The sequence below is a fragment of the Nyctereutes procyonoides genome, unplaced genomic scaffold, assembly GCF_905146905.1.
Source record: "Nyctereutes procyonoides isolate TBG_1078 unplaced genomic scaffold, NYPRO_anot_genome, whole genome shotgun sequence".
In the NCBI taxonomy this organism is placed as follows: Eukaryota; Metazoa; Chordata; class Mammalia; order Carnivora; family Canidae; genus Nyctereutes; species Nyctereutes procyonoides.
The window spans coordinates 3,353,475-3,370,546 of record NW_026575124.1 but is presented as its reverse complement, the minus strand read 5'-3'; the positions used below and the strand labels follow the sequence as shown (position 1 = coordinate 3,370,546).

At 53.6% G+C, this 17,072-nt stretch overlaps 1 protein-coding gene across 1 annotated transcript; it reads left to right on the top strand.

Annotated features, from left to right (window-relative positions):
- Positions 1 to 8,327: 8,327 nt before the first annotated feature.
- On the top strand, positions 8,328 to 16,535 carry KRT84 (keratin 84). Its single transcript, XM_055336998.1, has 9 exons — positions 8,328 to 8,906; positions 10,144 to 10,352; positions 11,160 to 11,220; positions 11,767 to 11,862; positions 12,945 to 13,109; positions 13,272 to 13,397; positions 13,515 to 13,735; positions 14,217 to 14,248; positions 16,032 to 16,535. The coding sequence occupies exons 1-9, from the start codon at positions 8,370 to 8,372 to the stop codon at positions 16,373 to 16,375; spliced, it is 1,791 nt and encodes a 596-aa protein (XP_055192973.1). The 5' UTR covers positions 8,328 to 8,369; the 3' UTR covers positions 16,376 to 16,535.
- Positions 16,536 to 17,072: the final 537 nt, after the last annotated feature.

Genomic DNA, 17,072 nt, shown 5'->3' with positions numbered 1-17,072 from the left:
AGGCATCAGGATTATTTCTTACACCCCCACCTGCTCTGTGGGGTGCAAGGAGGCTGAAGGGGAACCAATGAGCAGCCTTTGGGACCTGGGAGCTGGGATGGGGGGGCTTGGGAGTGGAAATGAAGGTTATCATACAGATGGAAAAGCTACATTTGGATGATTGGTAAGCAGCCTGTGGAATAAATGCGGATCCATACAAATTGCATTTAAAACCCACATATCACACCCTAATAGATTGCAAGAGACTTGCCATGTTAAAAACCACGGCCTTGTGCGCATAGGCCTCCTCACCTCATGGTCCCCTGCAGAGGCCCCAGAGAAAGCCTGTTACGGGGAGGGGGCTATCATGTCTATACTTAGCAGCCTCCAAGCCCTGGGCTCTGCTTCCCCATCCTGGACCAGTCTCAGGGCAGGGCAGGGACAGGCCTGGGGAAAGCTGCGCAGATGGGCAGCAGCCCAGCCAAAAAGGAGGACCCTCCAGACCCCTCTCCCTCTTTGGGAACCCCAAGACTTAGAGATGAGAGTTGGTAGGAGCAGTTCTATCTACCCTCTGTGGGGCCCCCACATCCTTCCTGTGGCCTCACTGATCCCCTGTAACCAGCTGCCCACTGCAACCTCCCCGTGGGGGCTCCCCTCTCCTGAGTGTCAGGGTGCAGCTCCCCTTCCCCCACGGCCCCATCCAGAGCATCTATTCTGTGCCAACCCCTGCATGAGAAGCGGGTGATACAGAGGTGACTCAGACCCTCTCTTAACCCTGGAGGGACTCTTGGCCTCACAGAGGAGTCATAGATAATGAGAGGCAGAGAGTATGGGAGCAACAAGAAGAGGCAACTAATGATTATGCCCGGAAAGGGGGTCAGAGAGAGGTTCACAGAGAAGATTTGTAAGGAGGAGAGAGTCTGGGTGGAAGTCTGGAGCAGCACATTCAAAAGAACCCATTCATTTACTTTTTCGTTCATTCGATATATATTTATCAAGTACCTGCTATGGGTCAGGCCACCCCGCGGCTGGTGACACAGTGATGAACAAGACAGCTCCAGTCAGGGTTGACTTGCTCAACAGGTAGTATAGACGCAGTAGCTAGAGCCCACGGTTGGGACTGTCAAATGGTGCAGCCACCTTGGAAAGCAGCCTGGCGTTTCCTCTAAACACAGAGCGGCCGTAGGCCCCGGCACTTCCCCTCGTGGGCATGTACACCCAGAAGAAATGAAAGCACATGTCCACACAAACTCCTGTATGTGAGTGCTCGTAGCAGCATTATTCACAAGAGCCAGAGGGTGGGGACAGCCGTAGTCTGTCCACACAATGGAATACTATCCGGTGGTGAAAGGGACTGAAGCACTCACACGTGCTACCACAGGGACGATCCTTGAAAACATCACGCATGGCAAGTGAAAGAAGCCAGACATGAAGATCGCCTGTTCGACGAGTCCTTTCCTATGCAAGTCCAGAAGAGAGGAATCCATAGAGGCAGAAAGCAAATCAGCGGTTGCTTAGGGCTGGAGGGAGGAGAAGATGGGGTGGGGGGTGATGGCTGAAGGTTCCCTTTGGAAGTGGTGAAAACGTTCTAAGTTGGACTATGCTGATGGATGCATGTGCCTGAGCATATGCCAAAACCACCCGACTGTGCATTTTTTTTAAAGATTTATTTATTTATTTATTTATTATTTATTCATAGAGACACAGAGAGAGAGGCAGAGAGAGAAGCAGGCTCCATGCAGGGACCCGGACACGGGACTCGATCCTGGGACCCCAGGATCACGCCCTGGGCTGAAGGCGGCGCTAAACCGCCGAGCCACCTGGGCTGCCCCCGACTGTGCATTTTAAATCAGCAAATGATAGAGACGCCCGGGAGGCTCAGTCAGTTAAGCGTCTGACTCTTGGTTTCGGCTCAGGCCATGACGTCAGGGTCCTGGATGGAGCCCCACATCGGGCTCCATGCTCAGCAGGGAGTCTGGGTGAGATTCCCTCCCCCGCCCCCTGTCCCTCCTGCTCCGCTCACGCCTGCATTCTCTCTCTCTCTAAAATAAATAAATAAGATCTTCAAAACATAACAATAAAAACAATAAATGAGCTAATTATATGGCCTGTGGATTGTATCTCAACCAAGCTGTTTGTTTGTGGGTTTCTTAAGTGGGGCCCCCACGATGCAAGCCGCACAGGGTTTACAGCCCAGCCGGGCATGCAGACCTGGGACGGGAATTAAAGATGTGAGGATGGCTGCAACGGGGGACGTGACTGGGTGTCCTACCTGGTCCTGGGCTTTGGGAAGGTCCCCAGGAGGAGGGGCAGGCAAGCTGGACCCTGAAAGGCAGCTGGACTCTGGGGAAGGAAGCCTGGTGGTGGCGGCAGCAGGGGCGGGGCAGGTGCTGTTCCAGGCTCAGGAACCAGCGACTGGGAGCCCAAGCGCGAATTTTCCCCCCGCCAGTGAGAGTCTGGAGTCCAGGCCCACACAACCTTGCAGAGGGGAGGAGGGGGACAGGAGAGCAGGGCCTCCCCGCCTCAGTCCCCACTTGCAGCCCTGTCACTCTGGACCTGGCCCCAGAGCCAGCGGAGCTCCTTGCTGACGAACATGCGAAGCCCTGAAAACTGCAAGGATGCTCTGGCCCGGAGTCCCCACGGCCCTTCCACCTCCAGCCCACAGGCCAAGGCCCAGGAAACACGCCACTGGGTAAAGGTGGAGAGGGAGGGGGGCTGCCCCCCTCACTGTGAGGTGGGCTTGGCCTGGTGGCCCCTCCAGACCATATGCCGGGGGGGGGTCCCCTTCAGTGCTATGCAGCAGCACCCCAATCTCCTTTCCTCCGCACTGAGGAGCTGACTCCAAGCAGACAGGACAAAAGTGCCTCCTAGTGGTGGCAAGCGGCTCCTGAGCGCGGGAGGAGCCAGGAGCCAGGGCCAGCCCGGTGCAGGTGGGTGCAGGTGCGAGGGTACGGAGAGGATGGGGGTCTGCACGAGGTCGGAGCTTCACTGCACTCCACTGGGCCTCAGGAATCCAAACCCCGCCCCCCCCAAGCACCCGTGTGAGGACAGGACGGGAACAGCATCCCGGGGAGGATGGAAGCACCCAGAATGGAGCTCCTTGTCTCTGGGCCTGTCTCCCCAGAACATCTCCCATGTCCTCACCCGGGGCCTCTCTCCCCTCTACGAGGCCCTTCCCGGCCCCACTGCCCCCTCCCTCAGGTGCCCTTTGCCTCTGCCCCCCAGAGGCCCTTGTCTTGCCAGGACCCCTTTGTCATCCCAGTCCCCTGGGTGGCCCAGGTGCACCCACCACTGCCACTCTCCAGCCAGGGCTTCGACTGGGAGGAGCGGCTTCAGAAGCGGCCTTGTGAACGGAGCTGAGAGAACAGGGCCCTGTGTCGGGGAAGGAAGACAGCTGGGTGTCAGCGGTGCCAGCACGGGACCGCCACGCCAGGCCCAGCCACCCCCAGCATGGCCGTGGAAGTGGCCTGAGCCGTACACCTTCCAGGAGCATCGTTTTGGCTCTGCACAGGTGACAGCTGCGTGGGTAACGCGAGGAATCTGGATCACACCTGCAAGAGATCATCCTGCTTAAGAGTGGGGGCCCTGAACGGGGGGGGGGGCTCTCTGGCTCCCGCGGGGGTGTTTAGCTTCCATCACAGTGTCATTAGTCTGAGAGGGCAGAGGGGGGAGGGCCTAGGCAGGGTGGGCTCGGCGTCTCCCCACCGCCCCCCCTTCTGCTGGGGGACCCCGAGCTTCCCTTGCCACAGCGGCAGGTCCCGGCGCGAACACCACCCGGTGCCGTCTCTCCCCAGCACACATTGTCTCCAGGCAAAACAGAAACACTGAAGAGGGCGGCTTTTAGCAAAGCCTCCCAGCACCTGGCATCCCCGGCCTCGCTCCCCCCCTCCCGCGGGCTTGCACCTGCACCCGCACCCACGCCCGTGCCTGCACCCGGGCATCTCAGCCGCACGCAGCACAGCGGGAGATCTCCAGCCCCCAGACCCGTGGGCAGGAAGGAAGAACCGCCAGGGCCGCAGAGGCTCCAGCCAGCCCGGGGCCCTGGGGCAACCCCCCCCCGCCCCGCCCGCGTGCCACCCCGAGCAAAGGGCTGAGGGTTGTGTTACGCATCACCTGGCGAAATGATGCCTCAGAACCATAACTGCTGACGCGGCTCCTCAGCCCAGGACAGGCCCCACCGGCCCCGCCGGCTGGGGCCCCGGGAAGCCCAGCTCGGGACAGCCCCAGACTGGCGGGCGGTGGAAGCACCGCTGTGGGCAGGAACAGGGCCAGGGTGCCCGCCTGGCAGGGAGGGGAGGCCCGGGCAAGCGAGGGGAGGAGCAGAGAGGCCGGTGGGCGGAAATAGCTGCGGGTAGCCAGCCGCCTGCCACGGCCCAGACACCTCCACGTTCATCCCTACAATACTGTGAAGGAGAAGGAGGTGTCAGTCCACCTTACAGATGGAGAAACTGAGGATGAGGCAGGTTAAGGGACGTCCCCAGGTCACCGCTACGCCACGGAGGGTGCGTGCTCGCTGCCCCACACTGTTCCAAATGGCCGCACACAGTGACACTAAAAAGCAGACTGACTTTCAGCCCCTCGTATTCTCATTTCTAAGTTCTCTACACATAAGCAGAGTCCGGAGCAGAGTCCTGTCCCCACTCTGCCCTCGGTGCACCACCGGCCAAGGTCACTCCACTGGCAGGTGGCAAAACGGGACTGAACCCGGGTCCATCTGACTCCGAGGGCTGTGTCACGTCTGTCGTTGGCCTGGCACCCTCGTTGGTGTTCTTGATGCTTCTCCTCCCCCTTCTTCTGCCTCCCCAGGGGTCCACCAGTCGCCCTCCCAATCTCCTGGATCCCCTGGCCTGGCCCTTTCCTCCAAGCATCCCAGACTCAGAGCTCAAGAGGCCAGAGCCAGAGGGCGAACTGTGCTGGCTCCCGAGTGAGCACATGAGCTTCTGCACGAGCAGTGTCCTCAGGGCTGTGCCCACCCACCTTAGAGGCTGGAGTCTCCTCTTCGTGATGTATCTCCAAAACCAGATGCTGGAATTTCTCTTCTTTTTACTTTCTGCTCCTTTCTCCCCCTTTGCTTCCCACCCTGACTCTTTGAGGGGCATTCCTGCATTCTACAGAGCGGGAGCGTCCCCTCCACATGCCCCACTCTCCTGAGCACCGGGGATGTGGAACCAATCACACCAAGTGCCTGCATCCTGGAGCTTCTGTCCCAGCCAGGGAACAGTAGAGAAACAAGCAAATCGATGCAGGAGGGCACCTCTGATGGTGACAACTACTAGGGGAAGGGGGGGTAGGGAGGACGTGGGGAAGGGAGCTTGAAGTAGGAGGTGTCATATGAGCAAAGAGCTGGAAGTTGAAGGACCTGGTCATGCAGCTATTTGAGGAAAAGGAGCTTCCAGCAGAGAAAAGAGCAAGCGGGGAGTGTCCGAGGCAGGAGTTTTCCCACCTGCTTGATGGACAACCAGAAGTCAGGGCGGCGGGAGCCCGTTAGGGTGGACAAAGGGTGACAAAGTCCGTGAAAGCAGGAGAGCGGACTGTGGAGGGTCCTGTACACCATTTACCCTGAGTGGGATGGGAAACCAGAAGGGCCTAGAGATGACATGATCTAACACGTTGCTAAAGGATCGCGCTGCGCTGTTTAAGAAAAGGATGAAGGGGGAAAGGGAGACTAGCTTGAGGACACATCAATGGACCCAGTGAGAAGTGATGGGCTGGGGCAACAGCGCAGCAGTGGGGTGGTGAGAGGGAGAAGGAACCCACAAACGTTCCGAAGGGAGGATCAGCCAACGGATTGAATGTGGGACATGAGAAAAAACACAGGGGACCCAAGGATGACTGCCAGATTTTTGGCCCGAGCCACTCTAGGGATGGATGGTGAGCCTGGCAAGTGGAATGTATGTAGCAGGAGCAATTGGGAAAACGGTTTGGGATGCATTAAGGTTGAGATGCCTACTTGGCACCCAAATAAAGATGTTCATTAAAATTTATGTGCAGAGAACAGAAGGGATGTTCAGCACAGCGATATGCCTCGGCAGTCATCAGTGGAGAGGTGGTACTTAAAGACATGAGACTGGGGATCCCTGGGTGGCACAGGGGTTTAGCGCCTGCCTTTGGCCCAGGGCACGATCCTGGAGACCCAGGATCGAATCCCACGTCAGGCTCCCTGCATGGAGCCTGCTTCTCCCTCTGCCTATGTCTCTGCCTCTCTCTCTCTCATAAATAAATAAAATTTAAAAAAAAAGACATGAGACTGTATTACGTCACCAAGGGAATGAGTGCAGATAAAGATGTGAACAGGTACAAAGGCCGGGCCGAAGGATGTTGCAGTGTGTAGAGGTTGGGGACGGGAGGAGAAACTGGCTAAGACAGCCAAAAAAAAAAAAAAAAAGCTGCCAGAAATATGGCAAGGAAATCGGGAGAGCACGGTGTCTGGAAACCAAAAGAAGAAAGTGGTTCAAGGAAAGAGAAATGATCAAATATTGCTGAGAAGCTAAGTGAGGGCCAAGGACAGACCCCTTCGGTTAGCAGCACGGGGATCACAATCTTCACGAAAAGGATTCTCTCGTCATTACTTTCCTGCTTCTCATATGCCTGAGAGCTGGGTCTATGGAAAATAGTAGTAAACTAGGAACAGAGGGAAATGTCCTGAATTTGATAAAGAACATCTACAAAAAAAAAAGCCTGCACCTAACATCCTACTTAATAATGGTGAGAAACTTGAAGCTTTCCGACTAAAATTAAAAATAAGGCCAAGTGGGGCACCTGGGTGGCTCAGTGGTTGAGTGTCTGCCTTTGGCTCAGGTTGTGATCCCGGGGTCCCCGTGAGGAGCCTGCTTCTCCCTCTACCTAGGTCTCTGCCTCTGTGTGTGTCTCTCATGAATAAATAAAATCTTAAAAATAAAAATAATAAGGCCAAGAGGTCCTCTCTCACCACTGCTTTTCAACCTTGGTCTGGAAGTCCTAGCTAATACAGTAAGACCAAAGGAAATAAACCCCTTTGCGACTGGAAAGGAAGAAAATGGCAAAGAACCCGGCTGGATAGCTCAGGTCAAAAGCACGCATCCCCTTCCAAGTAGAATCCCAAGCATCCCAAAGAATCCCGAACATCCAGTCAAGCCCAAGTTCCACCAGATACAGAACAAGTAGGATGAACCCTGTCATGTGCTGGAATAAAAAAGGCGAACACCTGCCCTGCATCCTGAAATATCTGCAATCCTGGCAACAATGATAATATCCAATTGCTTAGAGCTTTTCCTTTTCTACCCAGAGACTTATTGCTTTGTCTCCCACCAAGTGCTAACCAGGCCCAACCCTGCTTAGCTTCCAAGATAGATGCATTCAGGATGGTATGGCCCTAGACCAGAGGCTCATGGCTTTGGGTCTCTCTACCCTAACCGAAGATTCATCAGCACCAGAAACCCACACACAAGCCTATAGATCAGCCTTAATGTGTATTTTGGGGATTCAAAATCATGTAACACAGATACATGGTTAAACCATTGGCATGCTTTGGCCTCAGATTATGCCATGAAAGTACTGACCAGTGGAAGACCTTAACATAAATCTTCCCCCCAACACAGAGACTGTCTTTTTATCTCTCCATCCTCAGCACCAGGCACACTGCCTGGGACACAGGGACAACTGATCATCGTTGAGTGAAGTAATGAATTCATGAATTAGTCTCTTCTGAGTGTCTCAAATCAGACGTGCATCTCCACCAACCTAAATGAGCTTTGCTGAAGATTCAGCTCGTATGTAAACCACAAACCAGAGCATGGAGGACAGATAAGACTACAAAAGGGTTTTTGGACTACTTAATCCATCTACAGAGATGCAACAAGCCATATTCTTGCTATATCATTTCTGACTCAGAGCTGTGCAGACCCTGTCTCTTCTGCAGACCCCTCTCACACCCCATCTATTTAGGGGGTTACATCCATACGGGTGCATCTCTTTTGAGCCTCTTGCTGGAATCCTACCATCCTAACTTTCTGGTGGTTAGCCGCACCTGCAGTGAAAAAGGCTATTGGATTTATGACCAAAGCAAATTTATGTCCCCATAATGGCAATTGTGGTGAACTTGTGGGGGGAAAATAGGACCATAATGTTTATGTGTTTATGTGTTTTTAATCTTTATAGGCTTGATGTTATAGCCGGATCCTGAGGAGAATAGGTGTGTCTGAGATTAGCTCATTATTAACGAGGTCACAGGCATGAAGAGTTTCTGCTAACTACCCAAGCTCATAAATGCATCCAAATGGATTTTTTTGCATTTTTATGGGGCCAATCCTCAGATTCTCAGACACATAAAAGGGGGAAAGAGATCCACTAGCCTCAGAGGGACTCCCAGCTCCGGCTCGCCCCACTCTGCAATCCCCGCTCTGGAAGCCATCATGTCTTGCCGCTCCTACCGAGTCAGCTCTGGGTGCCGCATGGGCAACTTCAGCTCTTGCTCCACAGTGACCCCCCAGAACCTGAACCGCTTCCGGGCAAGCTCTGTCTCCTGCAGGAGTGGGCCCAGCTTCCGGGGCCTTGGCAGCTTTGGTAGTCGGAGCGTCATCGCTTTTGGATCGTGCTCACCCCGGATAGCAGCTGTAGGCCCTCGTCCCATCCGCTGTGGCGTTGGCCTTGGTGCTGGCAGTGGGATGGCCTTTGGCTTTGGTGATGGCAGTGGTGCTGGTATGGGCTTCGGGGCCAGCAGTTGTGTTGGCCTGGGATTTGGAGCCGGCAGTGGCCTTGGCTATGGCTTTGGCTACAGAGTTGGAGGAGGTGGAATCCCAGCAGCCCCATCTATCACAGCAGTGACCGTTAACCAGAGCCTGCTGACCCCCCTCAACCTGGAGATTGATCCCAATGCCCAGAGGGTGAAGAAGGATGAGAAGGAACAAATCAAGACCCTCAACAACAAATTTGCCTCCTTCATTGACAAGGTACCTATAACAGCTCAATCTTTAGATCTGGGATGGGAAGAGCTAAAATGCATTGGAGTGTCCTCTCCCTTAAGAAAAAACATCCCAGGCCTGAGGCATCAGCCTTGACCCACATCCTTCAGGCACTGCAGTGTGATTTCTGGGTCACTTTGTTGCAAAACAAGGACAAACTTGAGGAAATGGTTCGTGATGGGGTAGACTAAGACAGTGGTTGTGTCTTCTGGAGGAAAGAGAAACATCCAGGCAAATCTGAGGGCACCTGGACAAACTAAGTCCTAGCACCTAGTCACTTAGAAATATCTCTCAGATGGGCTAGAAACCTTAAGATTTTGGCCAGGCCAAATGTTGACTACGTGTTTAAAGGGTTTTATCCTTTAAGATTTTTGTGCTCTTTTTGAGATTGTCACAGTCTCTGAGGCTGGGTAACCACATCTGTTCAGGATCAGGAAAGTAGAGAATGGAACTGAGTGATTTTTGCACAAAAGAAAGAATATATGCTCTCCCCCGTGGGCTATATACCAAAATCCAGCTGAGTTGCCTAGATAGAAGGAAATAGTAGGAAGCCACCACAGAAAGTCATGATCTTCAGACCGATGAGAGGAACAGTGACACCCTGATGATGTGGAACTGACATCCCACAAACCATGCCTCCATGGAGTGGGTATAATCCTCTCTCTCTGAGAATGGAAACTCCCTTCTGTGAGCTTCAGGTTCCTATCTCTGAAATGAACGGGTGGAGCAAATGATCCAAGTTCTTCTCCAGCTCTATAATTCTCAGCTGATGGAGTATCTGGGATGATGGATAGGACTTATAACCTGAGAATTCCTATCTCCTAATGTCTTATCCTATCCCAATATACTTTGCTCCTCATTCTCGGTGAGAGATGGCCGATACCAATTTTTAGATATAGGCAAATCCCAGCTCAGGTAAAATCAATTTTTCAAACTTCCCAGTGGACTGGCTTACACCATTCTTGGAGTGTAGAGGGGAAATGGTGCTAAAGTGCTTTGGTTTGAAAGCTTCTGTTTGCAGCTGAGCCTGGCTGAGCATGAGGAGGGGGTTGCAGACATACTTTTACAGCTTCTACTGAGTTACAGGAGGAATGAAAGTCAAATGACAAGAGAACAACGTCAACATAAGGCTGAGAGTCATCTCTGGCCACCTGAAGAACTGGCTGACATGTAGGCGACCCCATCAAGTTCTTCAGGTGCCATTTCTCTGTCCCTGCGGATTTAGGTGCGGTTCCTGGAACAGCAGAATAAGCTCCTAGAGACCAAGTGGAACTTCCTCCAAGAGCAGAAATGTGCCAGGAGCAACCTGGAGCCCCTCTTCGAGAATTATATCACCAACCTGCGGAGGCAGCTGGACGTAGCAAACAGTGACCGGGCTCGGTTTGAGGCTGAAAGGAACCACATGCAGGATGTCCTTGAGGGTTTCAAGAAGAAGTAAGTGGCATCTCTACTTCATAGAACAAGGACCGGCAGGGTTTGGTCCCCAAAGCAGGTGCCAAGCTCAGATAACAGCAGCTGGAAGGATCGGGGTTGAATGCTGGTTTCAATACTCAGCCTAGAGATGGGAGTAGGGGCAATGATATGTAGGGAAGGAGGAGAAAGCCCTCTGCAGGTCCTGAGTAAAAAAGGAGTCTTGGAATTGGGCATGGTTTATCCCTAGTCTTATCTATGGGAATGGAGAGTGGACTCCAGAAAAAGGAGCCCTCTGGTTTTAAGAATAGTGCTCGGGGGATCCCTGGGTGGCGCAGCGGTTGGGCGCCTGCCTTTGGCCCAGGGCACGATCCTGGAGATCCAGGATCGAATCCCACGTCGGGCTCCCGGTACATGGAGCCTGCTTCTCCCTCTGCCTGTGTCTCTGCCTCTCTCTCTCTCTCTGTGACTATCATAAATTAAAAAAAAAAAAAAGAATAGTGCTCGGGTTCAGCAATGAGTGGGGTCCTATTTTCTCTATGTTCAAGTACAATGACTCCAAGTCTTTTCCAGCAGAGGAGCGTAACAATGGTCCACATTTTCAGACCCCAAATCTAATTTGAGAAAGTAAAAGAGATTTGGAAAAACTGAAGGCCATAGGCTCATAAATGGTCCTAAAGATGAGACAAAGAAGATGAGAACACATAGGTGGCAACAGAGACCCATGCTCCTGGATGTAACAGAGATGTCTTAAGAGGCTCACTGGGTTGCTGGGAATAATTGCGTCTCAGTTCAGAATGAGAACTCACCCTCTCAATCCTTATCAACCAGGTACGAAGAGGAGGTGGGATTCCGGGCCAACGCTGAGAATGAGTTTGTGGCTCTGAAGAAGGTAAGACAGACCAACAGGTCCAAGCAAACTTCTCCCCCAGACAGGAAAATGTTCTGAAGTCAAAACCTGCTCCCACCGCCAACTCCCTACCTATAAATGGCCCAGGGGAGCCCGGTGGAGTCTGGGGCCACCCACAAAAGGTGGAACCTCAAAGGTCGTAACAGGTTCCCTTTGGAGTTCTGATTTGGCCTCAGATTATTTAGGACTGGGTCTTTGCAAGAGCAGAGGTCTGAAGAGGTGACCTTGTAAGAGTCTTAGATTTAAAAAAAAAAAAAAGAGAGAGAGAGAGAGAGTCTTAGGTTATCCATATTCTTCTTGTCTCTAAATAAGCATTTGAAATGTCCAGGAGCCCCCAGGGGAGTTTTCATGTCATAGTAGGGAGAAGAACAACAGTCACTAAACTGCATTCCAGGGACTCTCCCACCCATCCCAAAGCCTGGCCTGGCCCTATGCGGATTGGCCTGATCTTCCCACCCATCTCCAGACCCCACCAAGTTTAAACAGTGCACAAGTCATGACCATTTTATCCTTCTGTCTTTTCTGCAGAATGTGGATACAGCTTTCTTAAATAAGTCTGACCTGGAGGCCAACGTGGATACCCTAACTCAGGAAATCGACTTTCTGAAAACTCTATACATGGCGGTAAGCATCCATTCCTCTGAGCCAAACAAGGAGATCGGTGCTCAGCCTGGACTCCTGGGGGACTTCGTCTGGACTGGCATAATTTCTAACATTTAGTACCATATATCTTCCTCCCGTTCCAATCTATATCCTCTCTATATGTCGATGTATCCACAAGGGGAGAAGGGAAGGTAAGCAAGTAAGGCTTCTCAGCAGCCTGACTCAGGTTTATGAATAAACTCTTTGGATCTATGATGCAACTCCTCTTTGGCCAATCCAAAGACCGGGCTCTAAGAGTGTCACTTCCTCTCTACCAATCAGAAGAATCTGGAAAACTGATTTGTTAGAAGATGTAAGGAAAACTGTGTTTGATCTAATTAACTAAATGAACTAGTTATCTTTTGTTTCGTAAGTGGTCTGTTTGGTCTGGTACAGAGCCAGCCAGAGCTAATGTCTGGCTCTGGGTGGAAAGGCATCAGAAAGCTCTCTCTAGAGCCCTTAGCGGCCAATTCTAAGTCCCTGGTTCTTTTAAGGACTGGAGATGCAGGAATTCCTAGACCATCATGTTCTAGAACATTATTAACTTTCAGTGATCCATGACCACCACAGTCACTCTGTGGATAAGCCAAAGGAAAGTTTCAACCCTAGCATGGCTCTCGCTCCCCTCTGCCAAGTTCCTAGGCCCCGTGTATTCACCTAAGCAAATAAGGTGCTAAAGGGGTATCTTCGAGCATATAACAAGGGCTCACTTTTTTTTCCTAAATATTTTATTTTATTCATTCATGAGAGACACAGAGAGAGAGAGGCAGAGACACAGGCAGAGGGAGAAGCAGGCTCCCTGCGGGGAGCCCCATGCAGGACTCAATCCCAAGACCTGAACCAAAGGCAGACACTCAACCATGGACCCACCCCTATAACAAGGGTTTAAATTCACACTGAAATGGTTCACGTCTCCTTCTTCATCTTGAGGTTTGGATGGTCAGCTCCATCTTTTTGCTCTGAACAAATGAGCAATGCTCTCGGCTCCTGAAGCTACTCCTGGGCAGAGTTCCAGCCACTGATGAGACTCTGAGCCCATCTGTCTTGCTGATCCTCCAACACAGGAAATCCAGTTGCTGCAGTCACACATCTCAGAGACATCGGTCATCGTGAAGATGGACAACAGCCGGGACCTGAACGTTGATGGAATCATCGACGAAATCAAGGCCCAGTATGAAGAGGTCGCCAGGCGCAGTCGGGCTGATGCTGAAGCCTGGTACCAGACCAAGGTGGGAAAAGGGGTGGGGGGCTGAGGAAGGGGTGTAGGCAGCCCTAGAGTAAGACTCATGTACGATGGAGTGGACCCAGTGGAGGTCTAAGGCCCGCAACTCAGTTGGGGCTGCAGTCTTCACTCAAACTTTGGCCTTATAACATCCTCCCTCCGCACACAGTATGAGGAGATGCGGGTGACAGCTAGCCAACATTGTGACAACCTGCGCAACACACGGGATGAGATCAATGAGCTGACCCGCCTGATCCAGAGACTGAAGGCAGAGATCGAGCACGCCAAGTCTCAGGTGGGCAAAGGAGAGGAGAGAAAGCCTCAGAGGGAGGAGGAGGGGCTCTGTTTCTAGCCTCACCCAGGGATCCCCTAATCCCGGCCAAAGCCCACCTGCCTGATGCCCTCCCCGCAGCGGGCCAAGCTGGAGGCTGCCGTGGCCGAGGCGGAGCAGCAGGGCGAGGCGGCCCTCACCGACGCCAAGTGCAAGCTGGCCGAGCTGGAGGGCGCCCTGCAGCAGGCCAAGCAGGACATGGCCCGGCAGCTGCGCGAGTACCAGGAGCTCATGAACGTCAAGCTGGCCCTGGACATCGAGATCGCCACCTACAGGCGCCTGCTGGAGGGCGAGGAGATCCGGTGAGAGCTCCCAGTGTGGGTGGGGGTGGGGGGTGAGGTCAGACTTAGGCTTCTAGACCAGCTGCGTGGGGAAGGGGACCAGGTGAAGAATCATCCGCTTGAACCATCTCTACAGGGAGCAGTAGCTTCCCTGCAAGTATTAGTCAGGTTGCCCTTGCCAGGGAATTAGAAGATGGTTCTAGATTTTCTCCTCCAAAATGCAAGTCTGTAGACAGGCTGCACCAGAATCATGGGATATTTTCTGTGATGGGTTATCTGTTGAAAAATAATAATAAAAACACATTTCCTCGAATTTTTTGACTCAATAGTTATGGGGCAGAGTCTAGTAAAATGTGTTTTTTTTCGAAGCTCCCGGGATGCTTGTAAGCCAGGGGTAAGAACCATGGGTAGGTTCACTCTGCAAAGAAAGCCGTCCCGGTAGCAGGCAGCTTTTCAAGGAACAACTCTGCTTGTGAACTGACTTATTTCTTTCTCTCCCCAGGATCTGCGAAGGTGTTGGACCAGTCAACATATGTAAGAAACTTGAGTTTTTTTTTCCTCTTCACACTTCTCTCCTGGGGCTCTGCAAAATTCCTTTGAAGTCAGGCTTGCGTTGGGATCTGGAACCCATGCTGGGCTTGGCCGTGATAGGGAGGCAAGGACCATTTAGCCCCTGGACTGGGAGCATCCCTTAGCTGAGGTCTGAGATCTCCCCAGAGAAAGCAATCACAAAGGTTTGCAGGGTCGAATGGGTGGGAGAAGGTCCCAGAAGAGAGTCAGCCCTTCTCTTGTGAGTGTCTTGTCCTTCAGGGACAAAGGTCAGAGAAGGAATGAAAAGGCCTGTGCCCAGGAGTTGCCCCCACTCATGGCAGGGGATGGGACAAGGATGAGCACAAGTCTTGCTGCTGCTGTTGCTGCCAAAGCCTCATTTGTGCCCAAAGCATGCAGGGGATTGTGCCCGGCACTTCCGGGGGCGGGGGGGTGGGCAGGAACAGAGAAGGCAAGAACACCCCCTGCTCTCTAGAACTATAATCTTCTTGAGATGAGCCCTACCCATTGTCAGCCTGACCCTCAAAGCCCTGAAGAGAGGCATGAGCACCCCTTTAGTGCTCACTTGGAGAAAATAGGTGGTTTGCCAGAAGTCACAAAGCTGGTCAGTGGCACAACCAGAATTCAAACTCAGATTCCTGATCCAAAAGTACAAACCTCCATGGATGTCTGGTGGGGTGAGCGCTACACTGGGCGGGTCAGGCGGGTAGAGCTGCTCGTCCTCCGGTGAGCCTGCCCTCGGAGAAGGTGTGGCTTCCTGCAAGAGGTCAGGCTTGAGTGGAGGTCACGGATGGTAGGAAGGATTCTGGTGAAAGGAGAGGGAAGGAGAGGGGACCCCTCCACAGACGGGGCTGCTCTAAGCAAGGATCTTAGTTGGGTTGGCGCCCTGGAGCATGGAGATATCCCCAGTGGATACCAGAGGGCTACAGAGCAAAGACGTCAGTGGGTTAAAAGAGAACTGACGAGAGACTCTTATTGGAGGGACAATGCGGGGACCCCCCCAGGGACATGATATGATCAGGAGAGAAAAGCCCATGGCTTTGTAGGAGTTACTGTTCCAGTTGTCTGGATAATCCAGCTCTCTGCCCAACCTGACTTCAGCTTATTTTTTTTTATTTTTTTTTATTTTTTATTTATTATTTATGATAGTCACAGAGAGAGAGAGAGGCAGAAACATAGGCAGAGGGAGAAGCAGGCTCCATGCATCGGGAGCCCGACGTGGGATTCGATCCCGGGTCTCCAGGATCATGCCCTGGGCCAAAGGCAGGCGCCAAAACGCTGCGCCACCCAGGGATCCCCTGACTTCAGCTTATATACATGACAGTCAACTTACGACTCTATGCCACCTGGGGAATTGGTTGAGTTCTCCCTATTTTTTTTTAAAGATTTTATTGATTTATTCATGAGAGATATATAGAGAGAGGGGCAGAGGCACAGGCAGAGGGAGAAACAGGCTCTCCATGCAGGGAGCCCGATGCGGGACTCGATCCCGGGACCCCGGGGTCACACCCCGAGCTGAAGGCAGATGCTCATCTACGGAGCCCCCCAGGGATCCCAAATTCTCCCATTTTAATCTGAATGTTTAACTTGAGGGGAGTCACAGCCCTAGAGTGGCCCAGACAAGAGGAGGGAGAGGGGGGTGTTGTCTGTGTGGACGAGAGGGACGGCTTGCGCGGGCCCTTCCCCCGGTGCCCGCCAGCACAGGGCAGGGCCCCGGGCCCCAGGAGTGGGCAGCCTGCCCGCTGACAGGTTCCTCTCCCGCCCGCAGCCGTGAGCAGCTCCCGGGGCGGGACGGTGTGCGGGCCCGACGCCCTGGCCGCCAGCGCCACCCTGTCCCGCAGCGCAGTCACCTGCCCGTCCGGCAGCGGCATCCGCTCCGTCAGCACCTGCGCCTCCAGCCTGGGGGGGGCCCGAGTCATCAAGGCCAGCGGGGACCTGCTGAGCGCCGGCTCCCGGGGCGGCTTGGTGCTGGGGGGCGAGGCCTGCGCCCCCAGCGTCCCCTGCCCACTGCCCCCCGATGGGTCCTTCAGCAGCTGCAGCGGGGGCCGAGGCAGCCGCAGCTCCAGCGTCCGCTTCGTGTCCACCACCACCTGCCATCGCACCAAGTACTAGAGGCCACGCCAGCCAGCCACTGCCCGAGAAGAGCCACCTCAAAGTCACCTGCTTCTGTCCCAGAGGCGTCTGGACTCTGGGCCCGAGGGAGCTCCAGCCACCCCTCCTGCCAGGCAGGCAACGCCGCTCTCCCCAGGGATTGATCTGCCAGGCCCTGTCCTCGGGGGCATTTTTTCCACCACCTGGATGCTCCGTCTGCAGCCCCAGTAGACTGGCCTCTCGCTGACTCCCCATTTCCACTCTTCGGATCACTCTTCACCTTTCAGTCCCGAAGAAAGGCTCATTCCACACAGTTCCACAAATCAGGGCCCCGGGGAGAAAAGGAACAGTGCAAAGCCAAAAAGAATGTGCTAGGCACCATCGCCATCCATGGCTTTGGATTAAGTTGGAGAATGGAAAGTTGGCTGTCCACACTGCGGGCGTCTTCAGCCCACTGCCCTTTGCCTCCTCCTTCCTTTCGCTGGCAGGAGAAGGTTCTTTCCTTCTCTTCCTCACCCGAAAGGATCCACAGTCCTTGGTAGCCCAAGGGATCCCTAAGTCCCCTGAGATGGTTCTTCTCCAAGTGGCAAACGTCCCAGCAGCTTCTCTTCCTGCGTTGTTGGTTTAATGTGCATGTGAGCGCACGTGGTGGGTGGGTGCAGATGGAGAGGTGGGCTCTGCTATGCTGCATGGCCCCTGCCCCTGTTGGTGGTGTGAG